The sequence below is a fragment of the Onychostoma macrolepis genome, chromosome 02, assembly GCF_012432095.1.
Source record: "Onychostoma macrolepis isolate SWU-2019 chromosome 02, ASM1243209v1, whole genome shotgun sequence".
Classification (NCBI taxonomy): domain Eukaryota; kingdom Metazoa; phylum Chordata; class Actinopteri; order Cypriniformes; family Cyprinidae; genus Onychostoma; species Onychostoma macrolepis.
The window spans coordinates 6,992,223-7,017,915 of NC_081156.1; the positions used below are offsets into that span (position 1 = coordinate 6,992,223).

The 25,693-nt window shown below is 36.9% G+C and overlaps 1 protein-coding gene across 4 annotated transcripts; it reads left to right on the forward strand.

The window, feature by feature from the left end:
- Positions 1-568: 568 nt before the first annotated feature.
- Positions 569-25,478, forward strand: zyg11l (zyg-11 family member, cell cycle regulator, like). 4 transcript variants are annotated; one of them, XM_058764152.1, is made up of 15 exons: positions 569-830; positions 3,712-3,877; positions 7,798-8,570; positions 13,673-13,813; positions 14,762-14,938; positions 15,166-15,230; positions 15,304-15,403; positions 15,713-15,763; positions 16,841-17,002; positions 20,953-21,000; positions 21,772-21,975; positions 22,057-22,109; positions 24,219-24,316; positions 24,466-24,615; positions 25,359-25,478. In XM_058764152.1, exons 1-15 carry the CDS (start codon positions 828-830, stop codon positions 25,373-25,375), a joined length of 2,208 nt encoding a protein of 735 aa, XP_058620135.1. In that variant the 5' UTR covers positions 569-827; the 3' UTR covers positions 25,376-25,478. The 4 variants fall into 4 exon arrangements, 3 of the variants coding, with proteins under 3 accessions (XP_058620135.1, XP_058620143.1, XP_058620155.1); XR_009268908.1 differs by lacking the exon at positions 22,057-22,109 and having other exon boundaries at positions 24,492-24,615; XM_058764160.1 differs by lacking the exon at positions 25,359-25,478 and having other exon boundaries at positions 24,492-24,615.
- Positions 25,479-25,693: the final 215 nt, after the last annotated feature.

Genomic DNA, 25,693 nt, shown 5'->3' on the forward strand with positions numbered 1-25,693 from the left:
CTAAATATATTTTCCATTTCAAAAATATATTTAATTCATATTTAGCACATATTTGCAATACCTTTCACCCAGAAAAAATAAATTACAAGAAATACTAAGCTATTTCAGTCTTTCTACTTCAAAATGTCAGATTTAATTAAATGTGTTATTTGCTGTTTCGTAATTATTTGCGAAATAAATTAGTCAAACTAACCATTTCTGAGTAAAAATAGTTTCAAAGTACTTTTTTTCAACGTAGGCTATAAGTCTGCCACAAGGTTAATAGAAAGTTCCCTTTTTAAATGTTCTATTGTAACAAAACTAACAGTACTAACCAGTATTTTAAAGAAATTACAGTGGTATATTTCACTAAGGCAGCATCCACATTGCGTTTGTTATTAATTTGCTGCCCGCTGTCCTTAAGAAGAGCGGTTTTGATGACGTTGTACAAGCAACCAATCAAAAGTCTGTGCTAAAAGCTTCTGTCCCTGAAGACACGCCCACCACAATAAACAGCCGCGTACGTCCCTGAAGACACGCCCACCACAATAAACAGCCGCGTACGTCCCTGAAGACACGCCCACCACGCCTGATCAGCTGTCAAGATTGTTTCACGTTGCTCGTTAGTTTTTTAATGACAAACAAACAGAAAGCGACAGTTGCGCAATGAGAAACTCAACTGTACACCAACTGGACTAGCAGTAGCCTACTGTATTCTTCTTCCAAGAATAGCTGCTCTTTAAGAGCTCAGCGTTAGCTGCAGTAATAAGATTATTCCTCTAGAGGAGAAGACAGGCCCATATGCTCTAGTCTAGGTGAACACTGACAACAGTTGCATCACGTCTATAATGGTGAGTTACTTTATTTTCTGCTCACTAACAAACTACATGGCTTGCAAGAGATGAAGTGATCTAAATGCTACTTTACAGTGGGCAAATTTAATCTCTAATTGAACTTTTAAAAAGAAAAGAAAAGAAAAAAGTTCAAGAGCCATACACGTTTTATGTGGGTATTATAAGTTCTTGTAGGTGAAAGGAAATTTTGCATGCATTTATTACGTGTAATCTCTCAGTTCCTTTTACAATGTTTTGTGCAAATAGCAACTGTGCAGACTATTCCACAGTAAAAAATAAATAAATAAATGTGTGTGTGTGACCCTGGACCACAAAACCAGTCTTAAGTGTCAATTTTTTGAAATTGAGATGCATACATCACCTGAAAGCTGAACAAATAATCTTTCCATTGATGTATGGTTTGTTAGGATCAGACAATATTTGGCTGAGATACAACTATTTGAAAATCTGGAATCTGAGGGTGCAAAAAAAATCTAAATATTGAGAAAATCGCCTTTAAAGTTGTCCAAATGAAGTTCTTAGTAATGCATATTACTAATCAAAAATTAAGTTTTGACATATTTACAGTAGGAAATTTTAAAACTATATTCATGGAACATGATCTTTACTTAATATCCTATTTATTTTTGGCATTAAAAAATCTATAATATTTACCCATACAATGTATTTTTGGCTATTGCTACAAATATACCTGTGCTACTTATGACTGCTTTTGTGGTCCAGGTACACACACACACACAGACACACACACACGCATATATATGCTATCAGTATGTGGTGTGACCCCCTTTTGCAGTAACTGAAGGTAAAGTTTCTTGTAAATGCTGATCAGTCCTGCACAATAACATGTAGGAGCCCATTCCTTAGTGCAGAATCACTCAAACTCTGTTTCCTATGAACTGCTTGCTTAGGTCCTTCCACAACATTTTAATAGGATTAAGGTCTGGACTTTGACTCAGCCGTTCCAAAACATTAACTTTGTTCTTCTTTAATAATTCTTTGTGTCGCGGTCATACTCGCCCCGCGATGAGCGGCCGCGGTCTCCAGCGTGGGAGGCAGGCGCTCTAACAAGGAGGCTAAAGGCCACGGCCTCTAGCGTCAGTCGCTAGAGCGCCACTTGAGATCGGGGAGTGAGGTTATACCTGCACAGCACTTACCCGCTGGCCTCTGCTACATTTGGTAGAATGACTTGTGTGCTTGGGCATGTTGTCTTGCTGCATGACCCACGTTCTCTTGAGACTCTGTTCTTAAACAGAAGTCCTGAGGTTTTTCTTTAGAATTTGCTGCTATAATTCAGAACTCATTGTTCCATCAACGATGGCAGGCTGTCCTGGCCAAGATGCAGCAAAACAGGCCCAAGCCATGATACTACCACCACCGTGTTTCACAGATGGGAGAAGATTCTTGAGCTGGAATGCAGTTTGTTCTTTTCTCCAAACATAATAGCTTCTCATTTAAACCTATAAATTCTATTTCGGTTTCAACCCTCCATTAAACCTTTCTCCAATAGTCCTCTGGCTTGTCCACATGATCTTTAGCAAGCAATTTTCTTTTTGGAGAACAGTGGCTTTCTTCTTGCAGCTCAGTCATGCACACCATGGTTGCTCAGTGTACTCCTGACGGTGGGCTCATGAACATTAACATTAGCCAATGTGAGAAAGGCCTTTAGTTGCTTAGAAGTTATTCTGGGAACTTTTGCAACCTCGCAGACTATTACACGTTGTGCTTTGGAGTGATCTTTGTTGGTCGACCACTTCTCGGGAAGGTAACAGTGGTCTTGAATTTCCTCCATTTGTACACAATCTGTCTGACTGGATTTGTGGAGTCCAAACTCTTTAGAGATGGTTGTGTAACCTTTTCTAGCCTGATGAGCAACATCAACTCTTTTTCCGACATCCTCAGTAATCTCCTTTGTTCGTGACATGATTCACTTCCACAAACATGACCAGACTTTGATAGATCCCTGTTCTTTGAATAAAACAGGTCACGTACTGACATTTGATATTCATTGCACTGACTGGAAACTCCTCTGCACAGATGGACTCTAATTTCACCTTTAAATTAACTGTGAATCCGAGAGATTCACATACTTTTGCAACGCACAGATATGTAACACTGGATCATTTTTCTCAATAAATAAATGACAAAGAAAATATTTTTTCTCTTACTTGTTTGATTTGGTTCTCTTTGTCTACTTTCAGGACTTATATGAAAATCTGATGATATATACAAATATATATATATAAAATATGATATATATTCATATTTACATAAATATACTCTCTACATTACTTCTCATTTCCTTATCTAAACCTTCACTAAGAGCATTTAAAAACTAATTTTTGCCCTTGATGTATTTATTTCCAAGGAAAAACAGTCACATATGAGTAAAACTTTTATTTGTTGTCTGTAACGTCAAACATACGACACATTTCAATAAAAATAAATAATGAATAAATAATAATAATGAATAAAAATAAGTAATGAATATTTTGTTGTATTAGGTTGAAAGTAAATATATTTTTAATTTCAAAAATATATTTCATTGAGCTTCAGTGTTTACAACATATTTAGCGTGTATTTAAAGTACATTTTGGCCAATTGATTTATTTACTCTTTTTACTTGTAAAATTCTTGTAAATCTCTCTTTATGGTATGTTTTCTCCAAATCTTGGATCCAATTGTTTTGTCAATATTTTCTATTTAGTTTTTGGAACTGATTGTTCATAGGCCTCATTGATCTCAACTTATGCAGATCAGTTTTTGAGGTCTATAATCATTCAGTTTAAAAAAGAAATACAAAGAAATACCAATTAGGTCAAGGATTTTCAGAACAGCATCATCAGGAACAACATTATACATATAGTTTTTGTTTCAGGATGAAGAGAGTCCTTCCTCCCTGACTGACATTTGCATGGCCTGGGTGTGTCACAACGTGGAAGTGCTTTGTGTCACACAAGAGGACGGGTCACTGCACTTCCGCCACTGCCCTTTGTTTCCTCAAGAGCTGGCCGATCAGCTACTGCACAAGATGGCTGATGAGGGTACGATTGCTCACTATAACCCATTTAGTTGCATGCAAGATCTGTTACCTGATGTTCTGATTAGTGCTGGGCAATGATTAATCCCATCCAAAATAAAAGTTATGTACATAATACAGGTGCATGTCAATAAATTAGAATGTCGTGGAAAAGTTAATTTATTCCAGTAATTCAACTCAAATTGTGAAACTTGTGTATTAAATAAATTCAGTGCACACAGACTGAAGTAGTTTAAGTCTTTGGTTCTTTAAATTGTTATGATTTTGGTTCACATTTAACAAAACCCCACCAATTCACTCTCAACAAATTAGAATACTTCATAAGACCAATAAAAAAACATTTTTAGTGAATTGTTGGGCTCCTTTTGCTTTAATTACTGCCTCAATTCGGCGTGGCATGGAGGTGATCAGTTTGTGGCACTGCTGAGGTGGTCTGGAAGCCCAGGTTTCTTTGACAGTGGCCTTCAGCTCATCTGCATTTTTTAGTCTCTTGTTTCTCATTTTCCTCTTGACAATACCGCATAGATTCTCTATAGGGTTCAGGTCTGGTGAGTTTGCTGGCCAGTCAAGCACACCAACACCATGGTCATTTAACCAACTTTTGGTGCTTTTGGCAGTGTGGGCAGGTGCCAAATCCTGCTGGAAAATGAAATCAGCATCTTTAAAAAGCTGGTCAGCAGAAGGAAGCATGAAGTGCTACAAAATTTCTTGGTAAATGGGTGCAGTGACTTTGGTTTTCAAAAAACACAATGGACCAACACCAGCAGATGACATTGCACCCCAAATCATCACAGACTGTGGAAACTTAACACTGGACTTCAAGCAACTTACAAAACTTGCTCTCATCTGAAAAGAGGACTTTGGACCACTGGGCAACAGTCCAGTTCTTCTTCTCTTTAGCCCAGGTAAGACGCCTCTGACGTTGTCTGTGGTTCAGGAGTGGCTTAACAAGAGGAATACGACAACTGTATTCCAAATTCCTTGACACGTCTGTGTGTGGTGGCTCTTGATGCCTTGACCCCAGCCTCAGTCCGTTCCTTGTGAAGTTCACCCAAATTCTTGAATCGATTTTGCTTGACAATCCTCATAAGGCTGCGGTTCTCTCGGTTGGTTGTGCATCTTTTTCTTCCACACTTTTTCCTTCCACTCAACTTTCTGTTAACATGCTTGGATACAGCACTCTGTGAACAGACAGCTTTTTTGGCAATGAATGTTTGTGGCTTACCCTCCTTGTGAAGGGTGTCAATGATTGTCTTCTGGTCAGATCAGCAGTCTTCCCCATGATTGTGTAGCCTAGTGAACCAAACTGAGAGACCATTTTGAAGGCTCAGGTAACCTTTGCAGGTGTTTTGAGTTGATTAGCTGATTGGCACGTCACCATATTCTAATTTGTTGAGATAGTGAATTGGTGGGTTTTTGTTAAATGTGAGCCAAAATCATCACAATTAAAAGAACCAAAGACTTAAACTACTTCAGTCTGTGTGCATTGAATTTATTTAATACACAAGTTTCACAATTTGAGTTGAATTACTGAAATAAATTAACTTTTCCACGACATTCTAATTTATTGACATGCACCTGTATATATTTAAAATGTTATCTTTATATATTAAATATATTTATATATAATATAAATTATATGAATATAAATATGTAAATATTTTCAAAATATATACTGTATGTGTGTGTCTTTATATATACATAATAAATATACCTAGGGCTGCGATGATAAATCGATGCCGAATCGATTCATGGATTGATTCTGAGATCTACTGAATGCATCGCGATTCTCACTGGAATCGATTCTGAGCATAGATTTTAACAGCAGATGGTGCTCTAAAGGCCCGTTCACACCAAGGACGATAACGATAAAGATAACGATAAAGATATAGTTCTAAATGGGGCTGGGCGATGTCTACAAAATTGGCATCGGACGATGTCTACAGTGAAACATTGCGATGGACGATGACATCGGGGGGCGGGGGGAGTTAGTGGGTGTGCCCGAAGCGTGAATCCATATTCAGAAAGACACGGGAAACACATAATGATTGCTAGCGGTAGCCTGTTACATTACAGTACATACAATTTCACTTACCACATAAACAGAGTAAGGAGAGATGACTGAGGACGATGGCGCACCACTGACAAACATCTAATCTTGTAAAATGTGTGGTAAGTACTGCCGCTCCATAATATAAACAGAGTAACTCACGCGCAATCGCGAATATCGAAAGTGAAGGTGAAACTAAAAAGCGATCGTACATTCAAAAGCAGTTTCAATGCGCTAATATCATTATCTTTATAGTTATCGTTGTTGTGAACGGGGCTCATGAATAAGAGTGCTGCATTGGGCTGAGTCCTGTAATTTCACCTCGGCTCAGAATGCTTTTATGATGCGAGATTATTGTAAACACAGCCCACTGTGAACACCTTTGCAATTCGCTTCAAACTTTTCGAATTTTTTGAATGATTATTTTAGGTTCAAGTGTGTATAAGGATTTGGAAACAAGAAGAGCACGGCTGTTTCTAAAGCATGCAGCGCCATCTGCTGTTCAAAAATAAGCTCAGAATCAACCCGAGAAAGAATCACGATGCATTCTGAAAATCTCAGAGATGCTGAATCATTTCTCAATTCGCGTTGCATTGATTTATTTTCCCAGCCCTAATATACACAGTACACACACATTAGGGGTGTCCCCGACTAAGGATTTTCATAGTCATATCTGAATTTTTGAATCTTGACAATAGTCGACTGATAGTCGAATCATATGTTTGGGGGCGGGGCAAAATACATTACCAAGAGTCAAGTAATCAGACATTCGACAGTCATAATTAGCCTATATGTTAACACACAGGGAAAATGTTTAACGGACGCCTCGCAGATACAAACGAGGTAAATAATGTTTTATGTTTTGATTAAAAGATAATTAACATTAAACGTCAGCGAAAACCTAAGAAATCACAACGTTTTTATAATTAGTTATTAATGTTCAGCATTTCTGTTTTGAGCTGCGCTCGCTGAAGATGACCAGTGGTATAAAGCATATGATGTCAGGTTTTTAATCAGTGGAATTTAACTCATATAGAATACGCTTCGTTATTTATACAACATAACGTTAATATTACGACTTCTAGGCTATCATAAAATGCCCCGAATGAACAAGAACGTGTCTGCGTGGCTCTGAATGAACTCCTTTTGTGGACGCGTTCTTCATGCAACAACGTACAAAAACACGGCAACTAAACTCTAAAAATTCACAGTATAATAGTGTTCTCATTATAATGTTATGTATGTATATGACAGTCCCAGTCATAGTCATTATTCTGCATTGTTGTTTGTCCTGCTCGCGCTGCGTGCTGTAGAGAAAATCACCGCAGTATTAAGCGCTTTACTGCAGCGTAACTCAAATGCAAACCAAATGCATTTTATACCAGATAAATAATCTAGGTCTACACGATAGCATATAAACCGCCTGAAATGTTTTGAAATCACCTGTACCCTACCTGATCGAAAAAATCCAGTCTTTCACTCTGCCTGTGTCAATTTGAGTCTTGTTAAAGATTTAAATCCCTGCCGCCAAGATGCTCCTCTCTCAGTCACGGATTATGGAAAGTGAAACTTAACTTAAATCTATAGGGGTGGTTGGATTTATTTATTCACGCATATTAAAATCTTCATTTCTATGTGAAACCAGACATTTGAGCACCCCCATATAGCTAAAATGGCATGATCATAACACCTCTGCAAATATTCGACTGTGAGATTGGGAGTCAAATCAGGCTCCTGCTATCGAAGCATCGAATCTTCGACTATTCGGGGTCACCCCTAACACACATATGTTTTAAACAAAAACTTTTATTTTGGATGTGATTAATCACGATTAATAGTTTCCCAGCACTAGTTCTGATCTGTTTTTCTCTCAGGGGTCCTCAATGACAGAACCGTAGGCGTCTTCCAGAATCCGGAGCACTTGCGTTTGCGCCGCGTTTACATCCGGTCCGCGCAGCTCTCGGCCGAGGCCTTCAGACTTTCGCTCTGCCCTCACAAGCTCCAAGAGCTGAACGCTTCACATATACACAGTGACGTCACAATCTCAGATATTCTCCACAGTCTCACCTCCAACAAGCTTTGCAGACAAGGCCTCCAAACGCTGCTGATGGACGGCTTGCGTCTGTACGGGGAAGCAGGGGAGGAGTCACTGCAGGCCTCCTTCAGCATGCTCCGGGGCTTGAAGAAGCTCTCTCTGGCCTGGACAGACCTGGATGACGGAGGTCTGGAGGATATCTGTGCCATGCCCATGCTGGAGAGCTTGGATGTTTCCGGCACGAACATCACGGATCTCACACCTCTGTTGAATTGTCAGTCACGGCTTATGTCGCTGACTGCGCATGGGCTTCAGAAATTGGAGATGCCAACCTCCAGCTTCATCTTAGTGCTCTCCAAGCTGCAGTTAATGAGGCACCTGGACATCTCCAATGACAGGCTGGTAATGGATGGAGACCGTTTGGTGCAGCAGCTGCTGGAGCGCCCAGGGATCCTTCCGCAGCTCGTGTCTCTGGATGTGTCGGGCTGGAGAGGTGTGAGCTACGCTACCGTTCAAGCTTTCGTGGAGGATCGGCCAGGGCTGAGGTTCATCGGCCTGCTGGCCACTGGAGCAGGAGGATCTGAGCTGCTGTGTGGAGATGGAAATCTGAAGGTAAGAGTTTTCTTTCACACTTACTGACTCAAAATCAGGGGTCATGAATTGACCGTTTGCAAAGAGCTTGATTGACAGGCGATCTGACCAATCATAATGCTGAATCCGCCATCTTGCCTGACAAACAAATCAGACAGGAGAGTAGATTAACTTCTGTGACTTAAGCTGTAAAAATTGGCTGCGTCCGAAAGCTCTAAAATGCTGCCTTCAGAGTAGGGTTGAGTATCGTTTGAATTTTTATCAATTCTGGTTCCGATTCTGCTTATCGATTCCGATTCTTATTGATACCCAGTTTTGATTCCAGTGTGGTTAAAAAAATGAAGTCAAATATTTAGAAATCAAACATTTATTCTGTGTCTCTTTATGCAAAAATTTAATTGCTGCTGAATACCATGAACAAAAATCAGCCAGCTACATAAAAACTGGACTCAGTTAAGAGCTGTTTGTGTGAAAAACAGTGCTGGACAATTCTGGATAAATTGAGACTTTTTTAAAGGGGTCATCGGATGCGACATGCACTTTTACAAGTCGTTTGAACTGAAATGTGTGTTTGCAGTGTGTGTACACAACCACCCTATCATGATAAAGATCCACCCAGTGTTTTTTTTTTTTTATCTTGTTAAATCATTTCCCCTTTCTCATATCTGTGTGACGTCACACAGACCCAGGCCCCTCCCACAATTGTTGATTGACACTAGTGTTTTACCTTAGACCCGCCCTGAGTGAGCTGTCATCAGTCCGCCATTGTTTCGAAGCTGGAGCTGGAGTAGACAAGAATGTCTCCTGAGCGATTGAGGTGTTTTGTTGATGGATGTAATAATGAACATAGCAGTCGCCATTTACTCCTGACATCTGAGCCACTGAAGACGCAGAGTATTACCTTTGTTTTTGAAGGGAATACGCTCCCGATCTACCTAAATGCGTCTATGTTCGTGCAAATCATTCGTGATCCAGCCTCACCTACAGAAGAAGTGAGTATAAGGTTCTTTAATGAATCTTTGCAAATCGCCTTTCCTAATAAAGTGCAAGTTAAAATACATGTTTTTTGGAGGGGTTCCCCAGGTGAGATTGGCTTTTCAGGGGCTAAATATCACGTTTTTGGAGGCAAACCGTAGACTTGGCAACACTGTAGCGTGGCAACTTGATGCTTCCTCTGAAGACTGCTTAGATGTGTTCGACTTGAAGCAGCGCTGCTAGACCCAGGGGTGGACTTACCAATAAGCGAGGTAAGCGACCGCTTAGGGCCCCGGGGAATCAGGGGGCCCCATCTGATATTGGCGAAACATATTTGCAGCATTGAGCAATGTAGCCGTTCACAGACATGTGCGCTGATTTCTTGAACGCAGTGACCAGAAGTGTTTAAGTTAGAATCCACTTACCGATCAAAATGCAGAGTTTTTGTCAAGTGCTGAGTTCTGCAAGGTCGGGGATCATCTCATTATAACAAAGTGTAGATACGATGTAAATAAGAGATTCATTGTGCAGTGTAGCTTATTAACGGAACGTTGTGAGATCGCAATTAACTGAAGTGAGAGACAGCTATAGTGATTATGAGGAAGCGCTCTTTGCGTGCATGCTAGGCTGACTGTCTCAGAACAGAGATATTCACCTCAGTACAGAAAGTATTGTGTTTCAAGTCACAATTTTATTTATCTTGATGTTTCAAAATGACTCTCTTGTGTGCTTCTCCTAGGCGCACCGGCGTGAACTGCCGCGTACTCGTATAAATGCACGAATGCAATGACTGGAGATTTTCCCTTAATAATAGGTTTAATTTTCGATTTGTTTCTCGGCAAAGCCTACAGTATGCCTTCAGAACACTTGGAATATATAATGAATTGCCTGGGATAATTGTATGTTTGTAAAAAGATTGGAAAGGTTTAACATTTATTAAATGGACAAGTGCAAAGTTTTTTTTTTGTTTTTTTTTTGGATAAAGTCTTCATTTGTAATCTCAAAAAATAAGGTAGCCAAATTTGGCTTTAGAACAGCATCAGGTTGACAAATTACTGTTTGTGACGGTACAAATAAACTATAAACTAGAGCGAGCAAGCAAAATAAGGGTTATAAACACTTGGAATATGGAATGAGTTGCATGGGATAGTTTTATGTTTGTAAAAAAATTGAAAATTTTTGCAATTTATTAAATGGACAAGTGCACGCATTTTTCTTTTCTTTATTTCTTTCTTTATTTTTGGTAATGTCTTCCTTTTGTGATCCGAAAAATAAGGTAGCCTAATTTGGCTTTAGAACAGCAGCAAGTTGACTAATTACTGGTTGTGAAGGGATAAATAAACTAAAAACTTGAGCGAGTGTGCAAAATAGGGGTTAAGCATAAAAGGACACATAGTTATTGTATCCGATTCCTGACCTTAAGTATCCGATTCTGGAATTGGAATTGATTTTCGAATCCCAACCATACTTCAGAGGCAGCATTCCAAGGCGGGAAGGCATCAAGGCATGTCCCAATCCAAATTCTGCTTCACTTCCTGTCTCCAAAGGTACCTTCTTCTGATCGAAATTTGAAGGCAGCATAGATGTATCTTTCACTGCCTTTGATATCCCACAATCCTGTGCGTTCCATTCTGTGATGGTTGAGCTAAAAAATAAAGATGGCGTCTGAAAGTTGCGTTTGGTGGTCAGTTTCAGTCTAAATGTATATTTCTGACTAACATTTTGCACTTTAGATGTTATTTCTAGCGAGAAATGAGTATTATAGTAATTAAATATTTGTTTAGTGATCACCAAAACTTTACTTAAACCGTTACGCTGCCTCAGAAGCCTGTCCTAAATCAGTTTCATGAGGTGCCTTCATGCAAAAACACTGCCTGCAAAGTCATTGCTTGACAAGGCAGCAAGTCAGCTGCCTAGCTTTTTGGACGCAGCCATTGTGTGTATTGACGTCTTTCCGCTGTTGAAATAAAATACCATATGATGTCCATTCATGTTTATTTCGTGCTTTAAGTAAATATGAAAAGATGATCGGTTCACGTGCCGCTTGAACTGAGGCCATAGAGCAATCTGTCACGACATATTAAAGAGCCACAAAACGGTATTTATTGTTTGAATTTCTTAAAAACTGACAAAATCTGAAAGCTGAGACCTTGTTTCATACCAGAAGTAACCTGCTCTGTCTTGTCTGTCGGTGCGTTGTCAGTTTCCTTTTTTGCTCCGTGATGTACTTTTCACTGCGTGAGAACATGATTTGTAGTGTGAGTGAGGCATGGCATGTCGGACATGGCAACAATAAATAATGAGGGCAGGTTTTTGCGAAGGGTCAATTGAGGAAAAATAGTTTCCTGATTTTTGGCATATAAGAGTCATTTTGTAGGTTTCAGAGCTCAAAACAGCTTTCATTGCTCATCTACAGACTGTGCTTTAAAATAGTAGCATTTGCAGCCAAAAATACTAAATTTGGGAGATATTTTTGCAGAGATATAAATTTACATGTAATGATGTCAAAATTTGCATATTCTGCGGGTCTTAAAAAGCCTTAATTCCACAAATTAAGGTCTTAAATCAGAGCATAAAGTCTTAAATTCATGAAAATTTATATTTTGCTCAATATTTTTGTTTTGTTTTCCAGTTCATATATATAAACATCCTTAAGTCAAGATTTATTTACTGGAGAAGTCTTGTTTTCTGCGAAACTGAACAAAATTAAGCGAGTTTATGCTTAAAACAAGAAGAAACATCTGTCAGTGGCATGTGGAAACATGTTTTCCCCTTTGAATTAAGTTGATTTTTCTGAGACCATTGGCAGATATTTGTTCTTGTTTTAATCATAATCTCACTTAAAAACAAGATTTCTTATATCGTGTAATTTTGCTTCTCAATTTGTATCTTGATTTAGGACTCTTTAGACATTTGCACTGGAAAACAAGGTTTTTTAATTTAATTTAATTTATTTTTTTGTTTTTGTTTTTATTATTATTGTTGGTTTTCGTTTTGTAAAATGAGTTAAAAAATAATGGCGATTTATTGGAAGTTGGAGTATGTTCAAATTTTAAAGCATTGCTTACACAACACACTTAGAGACTGTATTGGTGTATTGTGTTCCATTCAATGTATTCCTTAAATGTTTTTCATAAAAAGGTCTCAAAAAGTCTTAAATTCATGTTCATAAAACCTGCAGAAACCCTGATGTTATGTATTTTTACCTGTGTGTTCTGTGAAGGAGTATCCTATCACATCATTTGTTGTGTTGTTGTAATAAAATGAAGTAGAAAACTATTTTAGTGCCAAAGTGCACAAAGATTAGCTTTCTGCCTCAGAAAACCATGTCAAAACGTAAAAATATCAGACTTTTTACCAATGCTAATGGCACAGCTGCTGAGACAAAAGCAGACTCCAGTTGTGTCCGCTAAAGAGATATAGAAAACGACGGAGACACAGAGGATCATTTTTCTGTGTCAATCAATGAACACTCAAGTAAAAATGCAGAAAGGCATTTCAGATTCAAGAGTTGGCATGGCTCAGGTATGATCATCGCACACAGGAAATGCTTTGTTACTTTTACTATTTTAAATCAGTTTTCTTTTTCTGTTTCTATTTTGTTGCGTTTTCATTTTAGTTAAAGTTTTAGTAATTTTGTTTGTTTTTGATTCAGTTATAGTTATTTTAATACAATAAATTTGAAAAGAGAAAAGTTGCTTTGGCTACTGACTGAAAAAAACAAACAAACAAACTAAATGTGTTTTACATTTTATTTTCAGTTAACATTTATTTTATTTCAAGTAACAAAAATGTTTTTAAATGGTTTCTAGTTTCTGTGTTATTTTTAAAACCAAAGATCCTGCAAAATTCCTAGTGAAATTATAAGTGCACCTCAGATAACATCTAATATTCAGTGTCATGATGCAGTAAATACTGATGGGAGAGCAGACAGTGAAGGAGGCTGGATCCACTGCGATTACTATTTCAGACGTACAGTACCTGGAAGCTTAATGTAAAAGCAGCAAAGTGAGCCAGGATTCTTGCCGATAGTCAAAAGTCTGGTTAACTTGCAGAAAAATAAATTTGACTGCCATCCCATTAAGTCAGAACTAATAACAGATTTTGCCAGGAGCTGCAAATGCGTACTAATTTGTAAACACATGCAGGTGGCTGGAGAGTCCAACTTAACCCAGCTGTGTGAGTGCTTGAGGAGATACAGCGACCGCGAGAGTTTCATACGGGAGGTCCTTGCTCATATCTACAGTCACACCAGTGGCATGGAAGAACCTCAGCCACACATCATAAAGGTACAAAATATTCTTCTGTTATCTGATCTGTATTTGTTAACTAAACGTGAACAGGCTGGTTTGTTAGAATCAGTGATGAGTGTCAGTTATAAAGAAAATGAAAACTCTACTTTAAAGCACATATGTTTTAGCATTTATGCTGGTTTCAAATCATTTAGAATTTTTAATGCCATTTTCAAGAAAAGTTTACATTTATTGAAAAGGACTATAAAACATTTTTTTGTTACATCTTGAATACATTTGTCATTATTTTAAAAATAGTTTGCATACAGGTTTTTTTTTAAATATCAGTTCATGGATACTATGTTTTTGAGGAGTCGCACCACATGACATTTTAAAACTTGAACTAATCTTGCCTTGTCATTAAAAAGTCAAGTTATCTGATATTTAAACACGCAGTCATGAGGGTTTGCACGAGTGTTCTTTATAATGCCACTTCCTGATTTTTTTCTGCATGTGGTTGCACCACATGACTTTGGCTGACAACAATTTCTCAAATATTAATAAGCAGTGAAGCAAAAATGTATATCAAAAATATAGTATTTGTTTACAAAGCGTCCAGTAAAGATCTTTTTCTTGCAATACTACTTTTCAGTACCATCTTTGATCTGCACCACATCCAGTAACAATTGTCTCATATAAATGTTATGGTATCATCCCGTTTTAACATCAAGCACGTAACATTCAGAAATGAATTCTCATTATAGAAGAGGTGTGTTTGAAGTCGTTCTATGTGTACATTGAATTGAATTGTAATATTTTGAATGAATAAATAATGGCATTGACCCACAAGGTAATTTTGTAAATGACTGTAAGAGAAGTTTTTAAGATGGCATAGTTTAAATTACATCATGACTTATACAATGCCTTAAAACTTCCCTTTATTGTAAAAGATCTTTTTAAAAATGACATTTACATACAGTGCCCATGTGTCTGTTCCTGTTTCAGCTGGTATTGGCTGGGATGCGACACCACACAGATTCTCTGCATGTTCAGCTCGTGGCCTCTGCGTGTGTGTTTAACCTGACCGTACAGGAGCTGGTGCTGGGGATGCCCTTACGCCTGCTGGGAAATGTAGTTCAGCAGCTTCTTACAGCCATGAAGAACTTCCCAAACCACGAGCAGGTAAAACCATCCCAAACGGTTTGAGCGATAAACATTAAAGGAATAGTTCAGACCAAAAATGAAATTTCTGTCATCATTTCCTCACCCTCAAGTAGTTCCAAACCTGTTCTGTTGAACACAAAAGAAGATATTTTGAAGAATGGTAGTTACTGGTCCCCATTGACTTCCATGGTATTTTTCAATGGTATTAGTATCAGTATTTAAACAGTTTGTTTTTTTGCTTTTAGTTGCAGAAGAATTGCCTGCTTACTCTTTGCAGTGATCATATCTTACAGGTCGTCCCATTTGACAGGTCAGTCCACATTTAGATATACTGTACATTGTTAAAGTGGCTTAACGCCATCTTGACCGCTGTTTCCCTACAGATATGAAGCTGCTAAGCTGATAATGATGTTGCTGGGCAATCATGAAGATCAGACGGTGCAGAGAATGGCGGTGGCTATAGTCTCCATACTGGTGTCTAAGGTCATTACATCAACACCTGCATTCTGTTCAGTGTCTAAAACCAGGACAAACTTTGACTGGTTTGTTATGACCAACAGTATTATTAAAGAAATAGAGATCTATGTATTCATTTTGCTGTGTTATCTGAATAAAAGTGAATTCAAAAGTTAAAAAAAAAACAGAAATAAGGTATTGAGTGAGTGACGTATATGCAGACATATTGTCATGGACTTTTAAGATCTGCTTATATGAACAAAAATCTATTATCGTATCATTTTCATCTTTGGGACATTATTATTTAGTAAAAGGCTCTCTCACACTTCATTGCAGTTGAACACAGAGGAGATCTCAGAACTGGGTGCAGAGGCGTTTATAACGAAGGTAAATGCTTTTTTTTACACAAGTAGTTTTATTTGCTGTTGCTGTTTTAAACAGTGCTGTGCTAAAAATCCTTTACTTGATTTGCCACCTGATCAAAAATTACTGTTTTTTTTTTTAAATTTGCGAAATCTCTCATTATGGTATGTTATCAATATAATTATGCTATAAAATAAAAAGCATTATTTGTTTATGATTTTGGCAATGTTCGCTCCTAAACTGAGGTGCATAAGCTCAGATCAGTGAGCCCTATGATCAATCAGTTCCAAAAAGAAATACAAAACCTATGCTTATTGAAAGAAAACAAGCTGATAAAAAGATTGAATCCAGTGTTTGGTAATAATAATATAGCATAACAATATTTATAAGCAATTTTTTGTAGCCTGGTAACGTCGAAAGTGTAACAAAGTCCCTCAAAAACCACAAATAAATAAACAAATTAAAAATTGATATAACGTGTAAGCAAGTCAGTAGTCAGTAGGTTTTAGTCCAATGCAATAATATTGACTAGCATTTGAAAGAGAAAATCTTCTCCGGGTCAAAATGACCAGAACACAATATGAGGATTAAAGGGTAATTAAAATTGGAGTTTGTGTTTTTTTTTGTTTGTTTTTTTTTAGTTCATGTCTATAAGTTGACAAAATAGATCAGAAAATATAAACATTTTACAGCCTTTATCATAAGGTTAAACAAACCAAACATATTCATGACTTTGTACACAGTGTCAAATAAAAAAGTTCATCTAATGAAATATAGAATAAGAAAGTCCCTCAACCTAATACCGCCTGTCTATTAATAGCAAATAGCAAGTCATCCCAGACTGCATTGCAATCTTAAGTTATTAAAAAAGGACAGCCCCATTTATTTCAGCAAGTACATCAGCACAGGTTCTTCGAACCATACCATGTGGCCTCACACTAACCATACTGTCACATACATTGTGTTCTCTCTGTTCCCTAAAGTTTTATTGGATGGGCGAATGGCTAAATGATGAAGCTTCTTTTGCGAATGACTGAATGGACAGATGAATCATGAATAGACCGAACCAATGCATTTATTCCCCTTTCTGTGCAAGCACAGCAGTTGTTGAGTATCGTCCAGCAGAAGGCCTCTCTGGGTGTAGTGGACTCCACTCTGAAGTTTGCATTGAGCGCTCTGTGGAACTTGACAGATGAGACGCCCACCGCGTGTCGCCATTTCATTCAGTGCCAAGGAATAGAGCTCTATATGGAACTGCTGGAGGTGAACACACACACACACACACTCACTCACACACACACTCACACATGGCTAAAGGCTGGAATATACTGCACTGCCAGATTTGAGATTTCATAGAAAATTGCGTAGTGTATGATGGACACAAGCTGAAGATTTTTAGCTTCAGAATACGTTTCCATCCAGTCGAGGGATATCAAACACGCTTGTTATTTTGTGCTGATTTTAGTAGATTCATTGTTTACATTTGTCATGTGTCTCCTAGCAACAAGGCACATGTTTCTGAGAGCCATTGGAAACGAGAGTTGTGAGAATGTGGAAGTGATGTGTGTCGTGGGGCAACCAATAGTTTCAAACACAGAATATTTCCAGCACTGAACACCATTCATTTAGTTTCTCAAATACATTTGCTGCTAAGCTGATGGAATGACGGCATTTATTTATTAATTTTTTTAGTGCTTTCAAACGATTAATCGCATCCAAAATAAAAGTTTTTTGTTTACATAATATACATGTGTACTGTGTATATTTATTATGTATATACAAGTTTATATATGCATGTATATATTTAAGGAAAATATGTTATGTTTATATATTAAATATATCTATATTTAATATAAATTAAATTAATATAAATATATTCATGTAAATATTTTCAAAATATGTACTGTATGTGTGTGTATTTAATACATACATAGTACTCACACATATTATGTAAACAAAAACTTTTATTTTGGATGCGATTAATCGCAATTGATCATTTGACAGCACTAGTGTTTTTTGGGGGGGTTTTTTTGTTACATTTTCTCACTTTAGCTGAGCTCTCATGCATCTAGTTAATAGCAGTTTACTTAAAGGGATAGTTCACCCAAAAATGAAAATTCTGTCATTAATTACTCGCCCTCATGTCGTTCCAAACCCATAAGACCTCCGTTCATCTTGGGTCTGTGCGCCTTATATTTTTAGCATTTTTATTATTGACAACTTTTTGGGGGGGTTTATATTGAGCATTTGCTGGCATTTATTGATATTTACTTATTGTGCATACTTATGTGAATGTCTTCATATAACATGACCAATATAAAATAATATATTAATGCATGCATACTGTAAATTGTATTCTATGTTATGGGAGCAATACCCATTCCTTTCAAAATTAAACACAGAAAAAACTGATTAAAGGTTTAGTTCACCCAAAAATGAAAATTAGCCTGTGTTTTACTCACCTTTTAAATATGGATATTTTTCTTACAAAAACGCATGGATTTGCTACACTCTTAAGAAAAATGGTTCTAAACAGTACCAGCAAAGGGCTCTTCAGCAGAACCCTTTTTGGTGCTAAATAGAGTTCCATAAAGAACCATGCTTTGAAAATGCTATATAGGACCTTAATGGTCTTTTTAATGATAGTTTATTTTCATTAATATTAGTACATTAGTATATTTATATCTTTAATAGTATTATTAATATTATTTGTATGTATGATTTATTAATATAGTTTTTTTACCTCTCTATCTGCCTGGTCTTATATTATCTTGTAGCCTCTATTAGGGTTTTTCCATAATAAAACAACAACAATAGCATGTCGATTAGGTACTTTTATTTATTTATTTATACAGTGTACATAGCAGAATACATTAATAAATGACAATTGACATTGAACATAAATAAATACTTAAAGTAAAACAAAATAGAAACAGAAAATAGTGTGATGAAGACCAAGTTCCAGTGAAATACTGTATTTTCATAATCCTCTATGATGCCTGAAAGTCCATCATTATGCATATTTTGGTTTGATTGAGTGGCAGTTTCTCTTCTCTGCAGATGACGAGGTTGTAGGATGTGACAGCATCTGAAATGCACAACTGAGTACAATGAGTCTCCTTCCAAACAATTGTTTATGAAGGTCAAAAGTATTATGTTAAAAGGAAAAAGTGATATAAAGTCATGGGATAGCTGTGACTGGGTATGTTTATGCATGAACCCAAGTAATAATAATAGTAATAATAATCATCATCTCACATAAATTCTATCTTTGTTACTTACTTGGTGGTGAAGAGGAGATACGTATCTTTAACTGAACAGGGCTGGTCACATTTACATATTCTGTTAAACTAAAAAGAGACAAAAAGACATTGGTAGGAAACCAGTTACAATTTGAAAGTTAAATTATAGACATTTTAAGGAAGTGTAGCCTATTAGGGTTTTACATTAAAACAACAAGAACAATGTTGTGTGGTTTGGGTATTTTTTTATTGACATGTAATATTGTAGCAAAAATGTCAGTGCTTTTAACAACAGTTATTAGCTGAATACATAAAAAAATGACAATGAACATGAATAAATACACAAAGAAGTAAAACAAAATAAAAACAAAAAATAGATGTGATGAAGACCAAGTTCCAGTGAAATATCTTCATATGCCTTTAAGTCCATCATTATGGTGTGACTGAGTGACAGTTTATCTGCGGATCATGAGGTTGTGGGATGTGATGCATTTATAATTACAGTGTTTATGTAAAAACAATTATGTTCACGAAGGCCAAAAGTAGCAAAAAATGGACAGTATGTGAGCCCTTCACAATCTTAAAAGAAAAAAAGTGATATAAAGTCATGGGATAGCTTAATAATAATTAATAAAAACAGTATGGATTATAAATTCAATATTTCTGTTACCTACTTAGTGGAGAAGAGAAGTATCCTCAGCTTAAAAGAGCTGCTCACACTTACATGTGACCAAAAAAACTAAAAAGAGAAAAGAACATGTTTGTTTGGAAACCAGTTAAAATTGTAAACTTAAATTTGTATTTAAATGTAAGAATGAAATCATTTACCTGTTGAGAGTTTGTTGATGGTCTGTGTAGGTCTAACTCCAGAAAACCAGTAACCAGTAAAACCAAAGGTGCTTTGACAGTTACAGATTTGAAAAACTAAAGGGTGCGAATAAAGAACCCTAAACTTTGACACAAAGAACCATTTCAGCATAAAAGGGATGCAATGGTTCTAAATATAACCTTTACTACATGTAAAGAACCATCTTTTTTTAGAGTGTACAGGAGGCCTTTTTCACCCCGGAGCCGTGTGAGGCACTTTTTATTATGGATGGATGCGCTTTATTTGAAGTGTTTTGGACTTTTGAAGAAAATAAAAACACTGCCATTATAAAGCTGGGAAGGGCAAGGGCAATTTTTAATATAACTCTGATTGGATTTGTCTCAAAGAAGAAAGTCATATACACCTAGGATGCTTCGAGGGTGAGTAAAACACAGGCTAATTTTCATTTTTGGGTGAACTAACCCTTTAATGCTTCTATAAATGTAGTCAACGTAACAACATTACGCATTAACATTTGCAGAAAATTGCTGCAAATATATTCACTTCTGCCGTTTGTCCTGCTTAAAACAGCGCAGGTTTGTTAGGAGCTATTGAGATCTGTGTAAACGTTACCACATGGTGCCGAAATCAAAGGTTGTCGCATCTCTCCTTTCAATGGCTCTGGTGTTTCTGTGTGAGTTTGTTGTGTTCTGAACGAGTGCGGAGTCTGGTAGTGTGTGATCATTTAGTGCATGATCTTCAGTTTTTCCTCTGTAACTTATTTAGAAAGTTGGCAAGTGAATCATGCCTGGTGTTTTTAAATCTCTGCAGATTTTAAACATCGTGTAGTGTAGTCATGCACAGTTTGGCACATCTGTAAACAATAGCAATTTACAAAGATTCTTGCACTTAAAGGGATAGTTCATTCAAAAATTAAAATTCTCACCCTCATGTCATTCCAAACCAATATGACTTTATTTATTCTGTGAAACACTAAAGAAGATAGTGTGAATAAAAACCATTTCGGCTACCACTGACTTCCATAGTATGGACAAAAAAATTATGAGTTAATGGTCACAGAATTTACATTTTTGGGTGAACTATCCCTTTAAGTGTTTGTTAATTTCCTGTGTCTTCTCATCACTCTCTCCTCTCCTCCACAGTCTTATTATTCTGAGTCCTCCATCCAGCAGAAGCTCCTGGGCCTTTTGGTAAATATATGTGACCCTGGAGCACAAAACCAGTCTCAAGTCGCTGGGGTATATTTGTAGCAATAGCCAAAAATACATTGTATTTTTCTTTTATGCCAAAAATCATTAGGACATTAAGTAAAGATCATGTTCCATGAAGATATTTTGTCAATTTCTTACCATTTTGTCAATTTCTTACCAATTTCCTACCATTAAATAAAAACTTAATTTTTCACGTTATATGATAAAATAAAAATAAAATCTCACCCACACTGACGTGACCACATACAAATCTAAATTAACTTAAAATGACTGTGTTGAACAAGATGAACAATAGTTAATTGTAACAAATAAAGTACCATAAACTACTCAGAATATATGCTTTTTGCTGTTTTATTGTAGTTATAGATAGATTATTGTAGTAACATACAGTATTTAGAATGTTAATACTCTAGTATTGGTTGCTTGTTGATAGTGTAGTAGACTAATACCATTTTTCATTGTTCATGCATCCCAGTGCATTAACTAAAAGTGATTAATTGAGCTTTATTGTGTCTTAAAGTGTTAGCAGGGGCAGTTTGGACTCCTTGAAACCTTTACAAATGAAACTTCATGCTACGGTTTATCTGTGTTGATGTTTATCACATGTTCTGCAAGAAAAATCAGATCATGGTCTTTTCAATTGAACTGTGTGGATTTGATTATTATGTTCTAGACGTTTATATGATTTAAATTACGAATAGATTGCTCAGCGTTGAAAGCAGTGTATCTTCTCCCCTCTCTGTGCTCCAGAATAATATAGTAGAGGTGGAGGAGCTGCGGATGGGGCTGATGAATGAGGATCTGGTGGAGCACATTGTCTCACTCCTGATCAACCCAATGGTGGAGGTGGACGTCAGTTACTTTGCTGGAGGGATCCTGGCTCATCTCATCTCAGTCAGGGGGCCGGTGTGGAGTCTGGATGCTGAGCTGCATAGCACAGTGCAGGAGAAACTGGTGTGTGTGTGTGTGTGTTCATATGCATGTGTGGTCTGTTTATGTATCTTAACTCAGTACGTTGAATCTCTTTGATTTTAGCACTCTTCTGTCCTGTCATGGAGTTCTCCTGAGCATGCAATGGTTTCTTACCGGTAAGTGTCTTAATACAGCAGGTAAAATAAGTATTGAACACGTCACCATTTTTCTCATTAAATATATTTCTAAAGGTGCTGCTGACATGAAATTTTCACCAGATGTCAGTTACAACCCAAGCAATCCATACATACAAAGAAAACAAAACAAATAAGTTCAGAAATTAAGTTCTGTGTAATAAAATGGAATGATCCAGGGGGAAAGTATTGAACACGCTTACTGAAATTGATTTAATACTTCGTACAAAAGCCTTTGTTGGTAATGACAGCTTCAAGACGCCTCCTGCAGGAGAAACTAGCGGCATGCATTGCTCAGGTGTGATTTTGGCCCATTCTTCCACACAAACAGTCTTCAAATCTTGAAGGATCCATGAGCCTCTTCTATGAACTCTGATCTTTAGTTCTTTCCATAAATTTTCTATTGGATTCAAGTCAACATCAGCTTTACTTTCTTTCTCTGAAACCAGTTGAGAGGTTCCTTGGCTGTGTGTTTGGGATCATTGTCTCGCTGATATGTCCTCCCTCATTTCATCTTCATCATCCTGGTAGATGGCAGCAGATTTTTATCAATATTAATATTTTTATTAATGTCTTGGTACATTTTTCCATTCATCCTTCCTTCAACTATATGAATTTTGCCAGGGCTGCACCATGATGTTTGGGGTGATGTGCAGCGCCATTTGACCTCCACACATGGTGTGTATTATGGCATCCAAAGAGTACACTTTTTGTCTCATCTGACCAGACTATATTCTCCCAGTATTTCACAGGCTTATCTAAATGTTGTGCAGCAAACTTTAAACGAGCTTCAGTATGCATTTTCTTCAGCTATAGAGCGTTGCGTGGTGAGCGTGCATACAGGCCACGGCGGTTGAGTGCATTACTTATTATTTTCTTTGAAACAATTCTGCATGCTAATTCCAGGTCTTTCTGAAGCTCTCAACAAGTGATCCTTGGCTCTTGGACAACTCTTCTGATAATTCTTTTTACTCATTTGTCAGAAATCTTGCCTTTTTGCACCTCCCTTTCTTCATGTGTTCAATATTTTTTTCCCTGTGTCATTCCACTTTATTACACACAACTTAATTTCTGAACTTATTTGTTTTGTTTTCTTTGTATGTATGGATTTCTTGGGTTGTTACTGACATCTGTTGAAATATTACTAAGAAATATTACTATATTTACTAAGAAAAATGGTGACGTGTTCAATACTTATTTTACCCGCTGTATATACTTTATATTGATTACACTATGTATTTATATAATAGCATACAATAGCTTTTACAAAAGACTGGACACACCTTGTTTGAAAGACCTTTGAAATAACAGAAATCATTTGGCTAAGTGATATGGTCATGTAATGCGGTCAAGAGCTGCCTGGAACTACGTTCGCCATGCGTTTCCCTGAAAATAATTGCACACCTCAGAACGTTCGGCAGCCAATCAGATTCAAGCATTCAACGGCCCCGTAGTATAAAACTGTATATTATAAGAAAATACATTGGCAAATTCAAGAAATAGATTGTTCAAAATGACTGTTCCTCATTTACTGACACCACCTACTGGACTAGAGTGTGTAGTGGAGAACATGGACTGATGTTACCATTTACATGTGCAAAAGGACAGTTAATCCAAAAATGAAAATACTATCATCCTTATTCACCCTCATGCCACTCCAAACCTCTGTTTTTTTTTACTTTTGCAAAACTCAAAAGAAAACATTTTTGGGATTTTTACTCAACTATCCCTTTAAATATCAGGTTGTTTTTCACCAAAACTATTGATGCCATTGCAAAATAACTTTTGTAAGTGTTAATGTGAGTCTCAGTGTATGGTCATTGAATTTAATTCAATTAACTAACTATTCATTAAAAACTTTTAGTATTTCTTTTAAACAAGAAGGTTTATGTCCATAATGTAGAAGGAAGAAAATCTGAAGGCTAAAGACTGTACTGGTCACTCTTTTCCATGCATATACAACCCTGTTTATTGTATTTGAATGAAAAAACAGTATTGGAACAGTCTTCAAAATTTGAAACAGTCATGCAAATTTGGAATGGAGCTATTTATCTCTCTCTCTCTCTCTCTCACTCTCTCTCTCTCTGTCAGGACGTTCCAGCCCTTCTATCCTTTGCTGCACGTCTCTCAGTGTTCTGGTGTTCAGCTCTGGGCTCTCTGGGCCATACAGTTTGTCTGCTGTCGGAACGGTAAGAAAAAAGCCAGAGAGACTAATAAACAGCATGCCTCTTGAGAGACAATATACTCTTGTTTTTCACAGATGCAAGTAAAAAAGTAATCAATGATAATGGTGTAATTTAGTTTACAGTGTGATTACAGTCACATTCTGTTGTTGTAGCCCCTCAGTACTGTAATATGCTTCAGAGTGAAGGAGGAACAGACATACTGAGGGTCTTGAGCTCCCATCCAGACACACACAGTGACGTGAAGTGTCTGTCAGAAAACATCCTGACGATCCTGGAGCGAAATCTTCATCCTGCAAACTCTGGTACAAAATGTGATACATTATCATACCTAAATAACATGAATAACTTGCCAAATGCTATCATCATGTCTTGTAAATGTTGCTCCGTGCTACTTGTCAGATTGATAATGAATCACTTAAAGGTGCTGTGTGTCTTTTTTTTTTTTTTGACTGTTCTAAAGCATAAAAATACCATATGTTTACAAACATTTAAATTTACATACTTGCTCCCCAAAAACAATGCTACAGCCAGTTATTCTACTGTGCAGTATGCGTTCGGTGTCGGAATGTCTGTTGTTTTTGGTCTGTGACTCCGCCCACTGCAAATTTACCCAATAGTATTTCAACATTCAAGGTTGCCATTTGACTCAACATATTGCAGCCATGGAAGCCAGAAAATGAGAGATCACAGATTCTCCCCGACCTAAAAAGCCTCGACATCCATCTAAAAAGCTCTATGACTATTAAAATGCATATAAATCAACTCATCAACTTGCAGTGTAACGCTCGTCGCCTTCCATTGTCAGTAGCGCTCATTTCTGTTGCGCATCCTCAATCTGGCAACCCGCGTGAGCATCGAGTCTGAGGAGGAGGAGGCAAAAAAAAAAAAACTCTCTTCAATATTGTGAATTTGGATTGCAGTCTCCATTTTAACTGCTAGCTGTCAATATTACATCCTGCACCTTTAAGCAATAACTCTTAAATATCTGTATTTTCAGAATTTCAGAACACTGATTTTCTTCTTGTTTGGTCTGTGTTTTTTCTAGTGGAGGATTTTCATTGACGTCACAGAAAAAACTGGATTCATAAAGGGATGTGCCACTATGTGTCCTTTTAGGGAGACATTTCAAAACATTTTACATTCATTAAAAAAAAAAAAAAAGGTTTTTCAGTTTGTTATTAAAGTGTAAAATTTGTGATTTGTTTACAAATAGGTTTCACAAACACTTTTGCTATTGGTCAGACAAACACATAGTCCCGCCCCAAACTTCTGTGATACATAAAGTTTCTTCAAATTTAAAAAAAAAAAAAATCATGTTTCCAGATGAATTACACTACCCATAATCTCGAAGACAAATCCACTAATCAGATAAATAGCTGT